We start from the raw sequence: 16,652 nt of genomic DNA, 5'->3' as shown, positions 1-16,652 counted from the left end.
CACTTAATTTGTTAAAATAAAGTTGATTTTATTATCATGATCATATTGAAGAGCAGCTATAAAATCATTACATAATAATATGCAGAAATAATTGAGTAGAATTATTACAAAATAATAGGAAAATTACATGAAATGGTTTTATTCAGAATAAAAACATTATTCTAATAGCAAGTTAGAGCAATTTTGCATATACAGTATGGTTGGCAGGGTGGTGATAATATAAAAAACTAACAGACACAAAATATGAAGATTTAATGACATCAAACAGCACTACTTTTTTGCACTGCGGACACTGTTAATACTGTACAGCATAAAGTACAGATACATCATATAAAGAATAATGTTCTTTCAGCCCCCCCCCTCACATGATCTCTCTCTCTCTCTCTCTCCTCTCTCTCTCCTCTCCTCTCTCTCCTCTCTCTCTCTCTCCTCTCTCTCTCTCTCTCTCTCTCTCTCTCTCTCTCTCTCTCCCACTGTGTCTCTCCTGTAGCCAGAGTAGCTCGCTGAAACCGATCCACCGCAGTGCCTGGGACAGATTGAGTGAAAGAGAGAGAGAGTGAGGGATTTAGAGGATGGGTAAGGGGGCTTAAGAGAAATACAGAGAAGCGAGAGAGAGAGAGAGAGAGAGGAGAGAGAGAGAGAGAGAGAGAGCAAAACCCAGCGAGCCTCCTGCTGTGAGCTTTCTTGGCTACTGACGTGTGCGCACGACTCTCGTGGCAGGGTGAGTAATTTTTCCATTTTAATAACTATGGTGTGTGCTTCTTGGCTTTTACTGCATCAATGACGCCTTTTTAACCTGAGTCAGTCATTTATAAGACAATGAGTGTGTGTTGGTGTGTGAAGACAGCTCTGGAAAAAAGAGCAGCATTCATAACGTGTCTTCTCATGTCGTGTACGCGTAAAGACAGCCGCTCGTCTCCGTCTAACATCTTATTAGCATGTTACCTGAAAGCTAAGTCGTAAACGAGCGCGTAATTTTTCTCCTAAATTCTCCATATTTGTTCCTGTGTGAGTCGCTCACATGTTCCCTGCTCTGTTTATCATCTCCAAACTCCGCGTGCGAGTGTGTGTGACAGTGAGGGGGGGCTCTAAACAAGCCAATGCGCACATCACTGCCTCAGTCAGCCCCGTGAGAGAGGGATCCAGCTTCACATACATGCAGTTTTACAGAAATCCTAGTCCGAAGGGTCCAAAATGTGAGCTCGGCTCTGTTAAAATGGTTTCGAGTTGTCTGCGCAGCGGAAATGCTCTGAGAAATCATGAGCAAACCCACCCATCGAGTCACGATATCAACGTTAGTCGTTATGAAGTCATTTATTTCCCACTGAGTGACTCCTGCGTCCTCTCAGGCTCATTTTGGAGACGCTTCACAGTCAAGGTTGGGTAGTTTAGCACAGGTGTGGGCGCATACCCGTCCTGCGCGTCCATGTTGGGTACTCCTTTCATTTTTTTTTTTTTTTTTGGGCCAAGGTCTTTCCCTGCATACACTCCTTCATTCCCTACCTTAAAGACTTTGCCCTAACATCCTTTTCCTCATCTTCTTTCTTTCTTTCTTTCTTCTTTCTTTGAGAATCTCAGAGGTGATGTCAGTCTCTAGATTGTGACAGATTACACAGAATTAAACCTTTTGTCCCTCTTGTGGCTCCTATCTAACCCATCCGAACGGCTCATTACTTTCTGGGAGGGAGCTGAGGGGCCTGTCTCAGAGTGCTAAAATGGGATTGTTATCACCTATCTATCAGGCAAACTGATTTATATTCCCTCAATCTCAATCCTGAGCCCTCTCCTGAAGTGGCAACAGCTCTTTGGAGGGTTTTTCTTGTAGGGATAAAGAGTTGAATTTGTTCATAATCACTTGAATTCAAATCCGTTTTATAACCAGCAGCATGTATTTGGTCTTGGTTCCTGTGTTGCCTGTTTGACGGGCAGCCTCTCAGAGAGAGGATGAGGGTGCTGTCCGTGGTGCTGAATGAGTCTGCAAGAGCCACTCATCCACATCCACTCATTTCTGCTGCGCTGCTACTCCAATTGATTCACACTCTTTCCTGACATCTTCGGCACGTTCTCCAGCTGCTGTGAGGTGTGATTGTTCATCCCTGAGCCCCACTCCTACACCCCTCCTCATCTTTGTATCCTCCCCCCCCACATGCCTTCAGTGCTTTTCACCTAGTTGTTTTTGATTTTACGGGGACTACTTCAAACTCTCTCAATCAGACTGGATCAAACTCTCATCCACCAACAGCCCCAAGTGTCAACAGCAGTAGAAATGGCCACTTCTGGGCTGGTCACAACCTCTGATTAGAGGAGAAAAAAGAAGAGAAATTGAAAACACAGCAGCGACAAGCTGAATACTAATTTCCAGTTCTCTCCTTGTGTCTCTAATTTGATGGCAGTTTGTACCCTACTCGTTCATCCCTCCTCTTTTACTGTTTGTGTGAACAGATCTTTTCCCTCATATTTAATTCCCCACATCTGTTAGACCCACCCGTAACACCCTCCATTGTTTTTATGCTTCCTTCAGCGTTAGCATGACCCAACTTTTCATTCCTCTTAGGATTTCTCTGACACTCTCTGACTCCAACCAGCTGTTTCTTTAAACATATAACCCTCTCACGAAAAAAACCTTTATTCACTCAGGGTCCTTCTAAGACGCAAACTTGTATAGTCGTCACGTTTCGCAAAAAGTTGGTTTAGATTAGAAGAGGCCAAGCTATATGTTCAACGGTTTGTCCCCTTATACTTTATACAAGTGAAGCGGTAGCTCTGCTCTTTGATGGTTCAAAGGTTGGTGATGCTGAGATGCTCCAGGAGGGGAAAAAAAGTAGGCTACTTATCACATTTTAGGCCGTTTATTGCTATTCTTAGGTGGCTGATTAATGTCCATCATTAAATGAATAAGTCACCCTAACCATGATGTATTTCATCTTAATTTTTAAGCAGTTAGCTCAATCAGAAAGTGACAAGGTCCAGAAGTTCAGTGTCTGCTTCATGAAAACAAAATATGCAGAGATTGTGGATTTTCAGAGAGTATTACAAGAAATAACAGAGACCCTGGTCACATTGTATTAATGACAGGCAACTAGCAGGCCACAAGTATACAGATAGCTGCGCTGCACACAGTCACATGCAGAGGCATCACACTTAAATACACACACACACACACACACACACACACACACACAACACACACACACACACACACACACATACACACACACACACACACACTTCTTTCCAACCTTGCAGCAGCTGTGTTACATCAGCAGAAGAACATGCTCGATTTCACTCGTGTCAGCGACTGTAAGAAGGAGGCGGTGAAGCTTGAGTAGTAACATGATCGCTGCAACCGGACAAGTGAGACGTGAAAAAAATCTCCTGCTGCAGCTAAGATCACTGAGTATGGATCAGACTTTGGTGTAAAAGGTTCATTCTCACTTTTTCACAGTTCAGCACAGTGTGTGTGAGTGATGAAGATGGAAAAGTTTACTTACTGCTCACTGGGCTGAGGCTGTAGCTTTGAATGATGGAGGATTGAATGTCAGTGTGTTTGTTTGCACATGCACCTTGCTGCCAGGCAGGTACATAGTTTAATGGTCATAATTGGGCCTCTTGCTGACAGTTTTAACAGTGTCACATTTCATTCAAAGGGATTTTAGTGCACTCTAATCACATGAAAACTCTGAGATACAGTGTGATTTTCACAGCAAGCATGCAGTGACAAAACACTTCGAGCCATTGAGAGATACTATAATTGTGGACCGAGCTCCTTCTAAGAGTTTGTCCTTGCAAGCAGTGCAACACAACTGCATTAATAAGAAAGGAAAGCTAATTAAAATAGACTGTAAAAGCCAAGCATATTATGGTATTTGGAAAGAAAATGTAAATTAGCACAGAAGAGACATTGGAAGTCCACCATATCTCAAAACGATACCAAAACACTGCATGAAGTTATCCTCTTAAAAAGGAAGATACGGGTGAAATTGAAGGTCTGCAGCAGCAATGTAATGATCTTCCTCCAGGTGGAAAAATAATGTTGGGTGTGCAGAGAGAAAGTCCATAATGATGTCATACTAAATGCTGCACAACACCCATGAGTTCTGCATTAATATGTTAGTGTAGGATAATCAATATCTAACAGCTGGCAACATTTTAAACCCCTTTTATTCAGATTTACACCACACCACACCTTAAACCACTACTGACAGGAAATTTGAACATATATAGCATATATGTCAACACAGCCACAGTATTAATGCAGATATATTGATGCTTCAAATATTGAACCATAAGATAAGAAATGTGTCATGTCAGCATGCTGCATTCTTAAATATTAAATGGGACAAGTATAAGTTAAAATGATTGTGTTAGCAATAGACTTTTATTTTGGTAGATTGTAGTTGAGGTTGCTGCAGACCTACCTCATTCACGCTTGTCCTTATCTCGGTGTAATGCCCAATAAACTGCATAAACAGAGACCAACAAACCTGCTTCGCTGTGTTCTTTTCACTTTGTTCTCCATAACTGGTCCAAATTAAGCAAAATGGTTCCTGAATAATCACACAAACACGTGCAAGGAAAGCTAACTTTAGCATGCAGACGGCACGCTCAGAGGATTTGCAGTGAAGTCTTTCCCAGTCATCCAGAACTAAGTCACAGAAAGACCATGTGTGAGTCACACAGGACCCCTCCTTCCTGTCCACATGTGTGTATGTGTGATTATGATCTATCTCTTAGTTTTAGTTCACTTTAAGTTCATCTGCTTGCTATGAAGTCATCATTTATTGCTCCTCTCTAACCTTTAACAGGATTGGTTGCCATTGGATGTGTCACTCACTTCTCTTTAGCAATAACGAGACAGGAGGAGTGTGGAGCTGTTTGCATGGGCGCACATCACATGTTTCTCTCAGTATTTCCCCGTTTCTACTGACCTCCCTATGTGACCCCTTCCAAGTTTACCTACGACTTCTTCTGTGTAATTTTTCACGTGTTATTCCTCTCCTCTTTTCACCCCTCACTCTCCCCGCTGCATCTTGCTCTGCCCTCCAGATGAGTTCGTGCAGCAGCCGTGCGTTGACCATCCTGTCCACGGTGTTTGGAGCCTGCGGGCTGCTGCTGGTGGGGGTGGCTGTGTCCACAGACTACTGGCTGATCATGGTGGAGGGCATCATCCTGCAGCAGAATCAGAGCATGGAGGTGAAGATGGCGCTGCACTCTGGGCTCTGGAGAGTTTGCTTTGTGGCCGGTAGGAAAACACAACGACATGTGTGAATCTTTCACAATTCAAGGATGATTTTAGATTTAACTGTACACACAAACCTAAAACCTCCTGCTGTTTGTGTGTGTGTGCTTGTGCCCACAAAATCACACACTAATAGAATAAAGCAGCCAAGTGAGAGAGCAGCGAGAGGAGGAAAGAGAGAAAGCGAGAATCATAGCTGTCACAAACATGATCGTTACCTGTGAGCAGGACTGCACAGACCCTCACGCTTCTTTGTTCAGTTTTGTTTTGTTTCTTCATGCATCACTGACTCTGATCCTAAAGCAAACCCCAACAGTTCATCTTTATTGTCCTCTTTGCATGTGTGTGTGTGTGTGTGTGTGTGTGTGTGTGTGTGTGTGTGGTGTTTTCACAGGATCAGAAAATGGGAGATGTGTTGCGTCAGAGTACTTCACTGAACCCGAAATAGAGATCACCACGGAAAACACTGCAAACATCCTCAGTGAGTAAAACATATAACAGCTCATCATATCCTGTTTGAGTCTGCAGCTCTGCACAGTCCCCCTGCTGACTGACTCTGGGTACTGTAGTCTTAACATAATATTAAGGCTACAACTACTGTGCTATTCAGTCTGCAGAAAATACATCTGCAACTGTTTCATTATCAAGTGACAGTTTAGAGAAACTGAAGAAATGCAACACTTCTGATGCTGTGGATTCTCAGCTGTGAGGATTTGCTGTTTCTAAATGTTTTGTATGACTGTGAATAAAATATATCTTTGGTCTTTAAAGCTGCTATGAGGAACTTTTGATTTATATCAATTTTGGCGCCCCATTGTGCACAAAGTGATACCTCTTATCTCTTGTTCTGTACATGCAAAATTAGTGTTTTCAACAAAAACCTCACCCTGCTGTCTTTTAACAGCCAGATTTATCACTCAATGTGATTATTTGCAATGAAAACAGCCGAAAAAGGATGTTTCTCAAGTCAAATGTCAATCATGTGGTCTGACACCTACCCCCACTGAGTGGTTTAAGGCATTAAAAATGACAACAGAGAAGGTATCAGTGTTGCTGTTTATGGCTTTGTTTGCTTTTGAAGGTCATAAAGAGGCATCAGTGTTGGTTTCAGTCTGTTTCTCAGCTGGTTTAAAAACTCCTCATAGTGACTTTAACAGCAAATTAGCTTTTACTTGAATAGGGCATACCTTGATTTACTGACCACAGAAAGTGCTTTTCCTCTCCTCGTCACATTCCATCTATACACTGATAGCAGAGGCTGCTATAGTAAGGGACCATCAGTATTAACCCTCCTGTTATGTTGCGGCTCAAATTGACCCTTTTTAAAGTCTATTTTAGGCAATATGTGCCTTCCAAACCTGCTAAATGCAGCATAAAAATCTGGGCAGCATGTGACAGAAGAGGTGTTGAGTTAATTTACATCACTTCATAGAAAAAAAATATTCAAAATTTAAAATAAAATAAACAAAAATCTATGTCATGTATAACTATTGTATTTATATTTAGGGCTTTCCAGTGTACATTAAAAAAAATTAACATGAATTTTAATGAAAAACGAGTGAGTTATCTTCATTGAACCATGATCTGTGAGAATTAAAGAACACCAATAGACTAAATCTTGATTTAAATTGTTAGTAATGGAGTTAAAAATTAGATTGAAAAAAATGTGTATTGGGATTTCTTGGGGTTCTCATACTTTTGGATCATTGAATACGCCCCGGGTCAAATTGACCCAGGAACATTATGGCTGTTCCAGAGAAATGAACATAACAGGAGGGTTAACTAATACCATTCATACACATTCACACCCGCAGACTATTACAGAGCAATTTTGGGGTTTCCTACCACCAAGCCACAGCCAGCCCTTACCTACTATTACACATTAAGACCTTAGCTTGATCTCTAGTTGAATATTTTGATGTTACTTTCCATTTTTTATAGACTAAAAAACAATCAGGATAATAGAGGATTTAAATTAATAATAACTCATCAGAAAAGTCACTTGCTTTCTCCCAGATTCAAATGTACTGTATTGAGTAAGAAACGTCAGACCATCTTCATTAACACAGATCTGTGTCTGAGTGAATGAGCTGGTAATAGATAACTTAAATAAAGAGCACCACTCTGAGTGTTCTTTGATCTAATAAATGATTTAAAGGAGTGGAAAGGATTTCATTTGACAGTCTCGTTCAAGGACAGAAAATTTGAACCTAAATTTCGGAACAAGAAAAGCACTGAAAACTTCAATCACTACATTTAGAGTGTCTTTGCTGATGAGTTCATTGTCTGCGTCATCTACGTCTTCAATAGTGATGACCTGACACACAAAACAAGACTTTCTGTGAAGTTTGCAGCATCCTGTCTTTCATGCTTTGTGTTTGTACTACAGGATGCTTATAAATGATAAGTAATACACTGAAATCCAGTGATGTTTCTCTGCAATGGTACAGGTTTACAGCTCTGTTGCTTTGCATTGCATCACATACACATATTAAAGTTGAGTTTCCAGTGTTAAAAAGTAATGAGATGCTTCACCAAATGCAACAAATCTCATTGAAATGTGTCCAAACATTGGGAAAGCAGACCATGATAAGAAAGGAATACTTCACACAACAGGTTTAACCACATATGGAAGTATTAGCTTCGAGATGATATTGAACTGTGAGTTTCCATCATCTCTGTAACACTGGGACCTCCCTTCTTCACAGAGATGGTGCGGACAGCCACGCCCTTCCCCATGGTGTCGCTGCTTTTTGTATTCACCGCCTTCGTCATCAGTAACATCGGACACATCCGGCCTCAGCGCACCATCCTGGCCTTTGTTTCCGGCATCTTCTTCATCCTCTCAGGTGGGATCCATTAGTCATGTCATACTGTCACTCTGTGATTGATTACACAGGCCTGATGTGCCCTGTGTCACATGTAGGGTCACTCCATCACGGGTCTATTTTTAGTGTGTGACGCTGGAGTCAGAAAAGTGAAAGGATGAGGTATCAAGGTTGCAAGGGGAGATGTGACCTTTTGACTTTGAATGTCTGCATTGGAATTCAAACAGCTCTTAAGTCGGTCTTTACACTTTTTTCTGATAGAAAAAATCTAAATGATGAACTATGCGCTGCTCTGAGTAGGTTTGCTGGCTTGGTTTCCCTCAATGATGTAGTTAACCTTCTTGAACAGCAGGTGGCTGTAAAGCTCCCGTTTTTTTGCCCTCATTGCTGACTGTCAGGAGCCAAACTGAAGCTCTTGTTCTCTGAAGGCAGTTTCACTGACATGTTTTGAGAGGGAAGCAGCGCTGCAGAGCTCAGAGGAAACATCAAACGGGCTCTGCTGCGATGGCTCTGACTTGCCGTAGCGGGGACCTGCCGATAAAGGGTGCAGCGGAATAATAAGTGTTATGTAACGTTGGCGGGGTTATGTAATGTTTATAGCTGTTGTGAAAGTGTCGCAGTGTTTTACTTCATGAGGTATTTTGATAATAGGGTGATAACAAGGGGCAAGTGTATCAAATTGCTTTTCTGCGGTTTGATATTCTGCTGCACTAAGCCTCTCTTCCTTTAAACACAGCCGTACTCACCCCCTCTCCCCTCAACTCCCCCCTCTGTTTGCTTTCTCCCCCGTCTTTGTAGCTTTTCTCCTTCTTATTATCTGTCTCACTCCTTCATTCAGTCTTTTTTTCTTAGTAGTCTGTGAATGCCGGGGTGGATTTAGACTACTATGGAGCCTAAAGTGTTAGCAGTACTGAAACTGTGATAATTTGAATATTTTAGTTTTAGTCGCTCAGCAAATAGCAGTCATTGATGTTCTTTGAGGCACATTATTCCCCTTTTTATCTACTCCCTTGTTCCACACAGAACAAATATTATTTTCCTCCTCTCTTTACGTGTACATACATGTCTGTGTCAGTCCTCTTTCTGATGTTACTAACGAGATAAATGTACCTACACTGTATGATTGACAGCAGCATGGTTTCTGCATCATGCGTGCTGCATCAATTTTAAAATCAACAACATAACCACTCAGCTGTTTATGTAAAGGACGAGCCGGATGACAGCCCTGTGATGCATTTGAATGTTGCAGTGAAAGCTAAAAATAATCATATTCGCTGCTTACAGCATGCTGCAGTGCTTGAATATTGATTCTTTGATGATGGCCATATGTTGAAACTCATGCATTTAACATTTCTCTAAGCTGACATTGGAGCATGGGAATGTACTTAGAGTAAAGAGATTTTAGTGGTATGTGTCAGCTAAAGGTGAAAGGGTTTATTCTTTAGTAAGTGAAAAATAATTCTGGGTTTCAAGTCTTTTACAACCTGACATTAACAGTGCAGGCTGCATGTAACTCTAACTAAATCTGATGGCCTGTCATAATTGAAGAAAGAGCCTTTAAGTCCCATATGGGGATAATTTGTATCCTGTCTGCACAAAATAACTACCATGTGGGAGCAAGTATTTTGTTTGTGCATTCAAGTTATAATTCATTTTTCACAAGCTATAACTTCTATGCACAAGTATATGTATAATGTGCACAAGATAAATGATCTTGTGTGACCAAGTTAGTGTCTTTATTCACAGATTATAATCTTCAAGGCATAAATCTATATATTGTGTGCCCAAGATAATTATCTTGTAGGAATGAGTTGGTATCTTGTCTGTCCAAGTTATAATCTTCTACACATGAGTCTATATAGTTTGTGCACAAGATATTTGTCTTGTGGTAACATTTGTATTAGAGATAGACCGATATGTTTTTTCAGGGCCGATACGATACCGATTATTAGTAGTCAAGGAGGTTGATAACTGATATTTGAGCCAATATTCATTTGCAGTAAAAGGGAAAACATTGTCGTCAAAATTTTGAATAATACAAACTCCAACACTTAACTTTGTTTAACTGACTTTAAGCATATGTTTATTAAACAGCTTTTCAGACTTGCAACATGTTAAATGTTTTTTTTTTATCTTAGACAATAGACATCTTTGTTTTAAAACTCTAACACAAAGTGCAGGGAGCTCCCAGGCTCAGCAGCATGTCTTATAAAGTGAAATGAAAACTTAAACAAATAAATAGCTCACTAAAGTTTTCTATGGTATATAACTGGAAATGTTAATCTTTCACTCTTTCTTTTATGGGGGTATTTCAGTTTTTTGAGTGGGGTTGTATGAGTTTTTAATCACTAGTAGTTGTAGGGGCCACAACAGATGCTGCTCAGCTCGTCCCCTGTGATGAGAAACTGCAGGAGAAATGAGCCAAAATAACCCAGTTTTGAATTGATCTCTTATCGTCCGTCCAATTTGAAAAAAAAGTCCGATACCAATATGCTTCAAAATCGGCGCCGATAATCACCCCTGTCGATAATCGGTCTATCCCTAATTTGTATCTTGTCTGCACAAGTTATAATGTTCTACACGCAAGTATATATATGTTGTGCGCACAAGATAAATGATCTTGTGGGACCAAGTCAATGTTGTGTTCACAAGTTCTAACCTTTAAGGCATAATCTTTATGTTGTGTGCTCGAGATAATTATCTTGTTGGACCAAGTTAGTGTCCTATGTTCAGAAGTTATTCACATGTGCACACAGATCACTTGTTTTGTGCATACAGGTCATTAATGATATAATCATCTGCAGTGGAGGTAATGAATCCACTTGCTATCTATTGCTGTTACTACCATTTGTATGGTGTGAGTGCTCTTTAGTATTCCTATGAGCAGCAGAGTTAAGGGATGTGCCCCATGTTGTGTTTATGTAATTAGCTCTGCTTGAATACATTAAATTCACTATGCTTTCCTGTGTTGGTGAAAGTGCTACAGAACCCCCCGAATTTTGTATTAAACACTTGAGTGATGAAATGGATTTGCTGTAGAGTAGTTCTGTTTGACTATGTGATGCTTTATTAGCTTGATCATAGTTTCATCATACTCTTTGTGGTGTAGCCATGCCATCTGTGTGCCTTCTGTGTTCTGTGTTCAAACATTTTCTGAAGCGTATGACTATAAAGTCGGCTGTAGACTTATTCTTCTACTGTTTTATCAGAGTAACTGGTGTGATGGAGCCGAAAGTGGCTGGTTATGATTAATTCATCACACATGGCATAAGACAGCGTTCAGTATCGCTTCTGAAAACAACTACTTATCTTTTACAGACAAGAAAATTATCTTATGTGCACAAATGTCTCTCATGCCCACGAGATATAACTAAGAAGGGCAGGTCATCACTATGAGACATGGCACATAATCTTTTTTTGACGTGCTGAGGATGTGGTTGGGATGTTAATGCTGTCTTCTTAAATAAATGAATTTTGCTCCAGGGAAGGCTGGAGGCCAAGACGCTTACACAGAGTCCTTTCCATTTCACACAGACATTTAAAAAAGGGTGAATACAGGCAGGCAAAACACAAAATCAGAAGCTCTGTAATTCTCTTGAAAACTGTATAAAGCCTGCTTGGTTTTAAAAAGTGGAATTTTTATTTTCTGGAACTACATTTGATCCCTTTATTAGTGGGGAAACTTTTCCTCTATCACTATGCTCTTCTTCGTTTTTGGTCTATGAAATATGTTTTTTTTTCCTAGAAGGCTCTAACATTCATCTACTTCTCTTTCACTACATTATGTAAAAACTCCTCTCTCCATCTTTGGTCCCTGTTACTTATCACGACTAATAATCCCTTCGCTCTCTCCCAGGGCACACTGTTGCAGTCTCTTCCTCTCTCTGACTCTGTGTCATGTTACTGTGCTGTGTGCAGGCCTCAGTCTGGTGGTGGGGCTGGTGCTCTACATCTCCAGCATTAATGACGAGGTGATGAACCGACCCAGAGAGCCCGAGCAGTTCTTCAACTACCACTACGGCTGGTCCTTCGCCTTCGCTGCCTCCTCCTTCTTACTCAAAGAGGTCAGTCTGTGTGTCATCTGTGCGTGTGTGTTTATCAGTGCTCAAAATATTTAAAAAAGGAAGAATATTTTTGTATTTCTGTAGAATGAGTCTACTCTTTCTCTAGAGTATTGCATGCTGAGTGTGCATGCTGGGATGATAATTATGAGGCTGTGTGAGGTATCTGTTGTGACGCAGAATTGCAGGGTGTGTGCGTGTTTGTGTGTGCATCCATGCGTGCTGCAGTATCATGTGAATGCAATGCTCATCTCCCACCTCCTTTCCTTCCCTCCCCCGGCTCCTCTTGCCTCTTTCCCCTCATCAGCAGCTCTGCTTAATGTGGTGCAGTGGACAGTTCAGTGTTAACTTACCTCCTCCCCCTCCTCTAAACCCTCCTTGTCTCAGTTTTTTTTGCCTTTCTTTCCCTTTTAATCTGTTTTATATGAGCTTTGAAGAATTCATCACTTTCTTCTTTCTTAATCCTCAGTGATCAAAAGTGCATACTTACACCTCTCAGCCTTGTACCATCTTTAAAACACTTCAGGCTTATCAGTCATTTTAGTCTAATTTCCCCTGACATCACTTGAATCTGTTATTTTTTTTTTTTAATATTTGTATCTCTCCTTGACGCATCTTATCTCCACTACATCTTCTCCTTTCCTCAGGGGGCCGGCGTGTTGTCAGTCTATCTGTTCATGAAGCGCTACGCAGAGGAGGAGATGTACCGCCCCCACCCTGCCCTCTACCGCCCCCGTCTGTCCGAGAGCAGTGACTACAGTGGACAGTTCCTCCACCCAGAATCCTCTTGGCCCCCGCCGAAGCGAGGCCGCAGCACCTCCGAAGCCTCCAGCGACATCTCCATCCAGCTCAACCAGGCACCGCCAGCTCCGCCCAAAAGCAACCACCAAAAGGTCGGCCAGGGCAGCCCACCATCTGGGTCTTCTTCCGCGGGGAGCTACCCACAGTCGAGCGGGTACCCCTCCACCCACACCCTGCCCAGGTCGCACTCCTCACACCCTCAAGGCCAGGCTCTCCCCATGGCCATGCCTCCCTCACCTGTACCACCACCTCACTATCATGCACACATGCACATGAGTGCCTCCCCCTGTTAGGACGAGGGAGACATGGACTCCTCATAATTATGTAGACTGTACATTTAGATGGATGGACTTTGAGCATAGATCACGTGAGAGGGAAGAGGCAGAGGGGATCAGATGTAAAAAAGTAAATAAAATGTAGCTCTGGAACAATGAAATAGAAGATCGAAGAGATTTTGCAGAAACTGTGATGAAAAGAAATTAAAACAAGAAAAGAGAAGAAAGAAAAAGAGGAATTTAAGTGAAGGAAAGAAGGGAAAGAGTGTTTCCTAGAAAGACTTTAGCTGTGAGGTTGAGTGACAGAGGAGATATAAGGGAGGGAGAGTGAGGCAGGGGCGAGAGGTGCTGCGGTATAAAACCAAGATGCTGCAGTGCTGCGGGAAATTTGTATGCACACTGATCACTGAAGACTGAGGATGCACATAGTTTTATACATCCATAATTCATGCCAATACATGGACTATGCTCCTTTTTACCAAAGGGTAAATGTGTCAGAATATATTCTTGTCTTCTCCGAATTTCTTACATCATCAATCCAGTTTCATAACTTGCAATGTCAAAGTAGTATTATTGATATAAATGACAAAATCTAAGTTAAAAGTATAGTAATTCTTAACTGAGAACACTGTATGTGAATGTTGTTATTAAATACAGACAGAAGTGGATGATACTCTGTGATATCATAAGATATATAATGGTTTTACATATTTGTTTAAGAGACAGATTTTTAACTTCCTGTACATAAAACTGCACATGAAGACTTGTGTATAGCTGTTGTAAATTATGAATGAAGCTCTGGCACAAGTCCCATCAATAAATGTCAACTCATTCTGCTTTTAATGAAGACACTGCAACAGGCCATTGACAACAAACGATAACACCACCCTGAAAGCAGCATGCTGGTTTAAAGGAGGAACCAGCCGGCACTGATGCAGTGGTTTGATGCCCCCTACTGGCCACTGATCTGCACTGACCCTCGACCAGGCCTGACCCGCACTTTGTCGGCTGATGGTGCAGAAGAGATGGTTCGGTCCAGAACGTCCAGAAGGGGGAGTGATGGTGAATGTTAGGACGATCAAGGATACATGCTTTAAAGACTGATGAAAGTTTTATTTTTCAAGAACAGTGTTGTTAATTGATCTGAAAATCTCACATGACTAAAGTATGCTTTACATTTGCACTTAGTGCTCAGAGTTTGACATCCCTGTTTGTGAAGTTCAGGCACTCAAAGCAGACAAAGCTGCTTTATTCCATTCAAGAGTTTCTAGAGTATCTGAAAATGATTTTCTGTGGTAGAAATGAAATTAAGCTCTCTTGCATTTAGGGCTGCAATTATTTGCATTATCATGATTATTTGCGTTATTTCTTCTAATTATTTGTGATATGTCAGAATATAATGAATTTGCCCCACAAGAAGTCTCACGCCTTCACGTGAGGTATTCAAAATGTTTGCTGTATTAGACCAACTGTGCAAAGATAATCAATACTCAACATAAATCACAAAGAAAGACATCAGATCAACAAACTTCAGGAACTGGAGCCAGAAAATAGTTGGCAAGTTTCCTGGAAAATGACTAAACTGACAAATCTATCAGCAAAATAGTGCTGATTAATTTTAGCTGGCAGAGTTTTATTTATTATCTTTTTTTTATGCTATTCTAAATGTTTAGACTTGTACTGTACACTCGTGTTAAAGTTAAAGGTTGAATCTTGCACAGTATCTCGAAAATGAAAAGACGATCAAATGCTGCAGCGGGTATCTGGTGGATCAGAGTAGCACTTCTTCCAACAAGTTGATGTAGCAGGTTGCACGACATTAAAGGATGTTTAAGCTGAACTTTTCATGTGCTTTAACCAATGATAAAATACATTCTCAGATGCTCTAGAAACTACACATCCCCTATGAAATTACTTTAAAAAACAGTTTTCCCAAAGCTGCAGAGTAACAAGCAGACCCCATGCAACATCAAACATAGCTCATATTTTCACTTAGAAATGTTTTTTTGTATGTATTTAAAGCACATCATGCACAAAGATATGTCAAAATGATATATCTCAGGAATGAGGTTTAAACCACAGAGTCATTGTGTAATGGCTGGTTTTCATTATCACTGTGATGCTACAGAGAAAGGAACACTGGCGTGGGATGAAACTCATAAAGACTTACAGGGTGAATATAGCGTGATGTCGTGCAGATATCATCATATTTTCAAGCAGGGTTTTTGTTGAGCAAGCATGTCTTTTTTTTTATAACACCACCCTGTTTTTTGTTTATGCACTCATATTTAAGGTGAAGCCCAGTGTAGCTGCAGCCTTTAATGCTGGCTCTGCAGCTACAATTAGGGGGTTAAGTGCCTTGCTCAACGGCACCGCGACAGTGGCTGTTGAAGAAGATTTTTCCAAATTGATGGTCATTGAAACCTGCATCCACCTCTGTAACTTTCAAACTTCTTCTAACTCAGCGCTACCTTTGTGACTGCTAAAATTGTTCCGTCTTTTTCTCCCTTTGTATTACTTTTGTCCGATAATCATTTGGTGCCTCTAAATCTAGTATTCTTTTTTTTTCTTTCTCTGCACTTCTTTGTTTTTCCCTATCTACCCCCAGCTTCTCTCCTTTGTCTCTACATAGTTACATAAAAGGTTGTAGCTGCGCTTGTTTCTGCATAAAGACTAGACTTCTTGCACATGACCCCCAGCACCACCTTTGTAAAAAAATGGGCAAAACAAATGCTTTTTTAATGCTTCAATGGAACTGATGCAGTATAATCTTGAGTTATATAATTAAATAGCGATGTGATAAGATCACTGTTTTTGAAAGTGACGACACCTGTGTCTCACTTTCCTCTAATCATAAATAAAACTTTTCAACATGTGATCATTTCACCCTGTTTACTCCTTGGTTACCTTGCACTCACTTTACACCAACATATTTCTCAGATTCAAATGCTTCTATATCTTCTTGGTTGAATTGTGTGAGTTTTGCTGTAAGAAGTTATACATTGTAGTGCCAGAATTGAAAAATAATCCCTCCCTTTGACTAGTAGTGATACTGCTGGTTTTTTTTCTGGCTGGGACATTATAAGTGGATGCACACTGCACTGCGGTGAACCACTGGGTGTTAACCAGCTCCCTCCTCAGTCACAGAGAGCCACCACAGCCTGAGGCCAACCATTGATCAGAGTGTATATGTGTCTATGCATTTGTGTGCATGTAGACTTTTGTTGTTTACGTGTTTACGTGTTTGCATGAAGGGGATAGTTCTATTTCTACGTTCTTATTATTGTCAAAAAGACACATGAGAGAAGGCCGAAGAGGTGCCTGTGATCGTATATTTTAATACAACAAAGGGAGACTACAGTAAATAAATCCCAAGTGAAGCCTGAATCAAAACTTCTGCTAAACACACAGCTGTCATAGAACTCTGATTAATATCAGAGATATAATT

At 40.8% G+C, this 16,652-nt stretch overlaps 1 protein-coding gene across 1 annotated transcript; it reads left to right on the top strand.

The window, feature by feature from the left end:
* The first annotated feature begins 474 nt into the window (after window positions 1-474).
* Window positions 475-16,080, top strand: cacng7b (calcium channel, voltage-dependent, gamma subunit 7b). The gene is made up of 6 exons (XM_034698182.1): window positions 475-721; window positions 5,047-5,242; window positions 5,634-5,720; window positions 7,948-8,088; window positions 11,986-12,131; window positions 12,776-16,080. Exons 2-6 carry the CDS (start codon window positions 5,047-5,049, stop codon window positions 13,220-13,222), a joined length of 1,017 nt encoding a protein of 338 aa, XP_034554073.1. The 5' UTR covers window positions 475-721; the 3' UTR covers window positions 13,223-16,080.
* Window positions 16,081-16,652: the final 572 nt, after the last annotated feature.

Source organism: Notolabrus celidotus, chromosome 12, assembly GCF_009762535.1.
Source record: "Notolabrus celidotus isolate fNotCel1 chromosome 12, fNotCel1.pri, whole genome shotgun sequence".
Classification (NCBI taxonomy): domain Eukaryota; kingdom Metazoa; phylum Chordata; class Actinopteri; order Labriformes; family Labridae; genus Notolabrus; species Notolabrus celidotus.
This window is presented reverse-complemented; position numbering and strand designations above follow the sequence as displayed.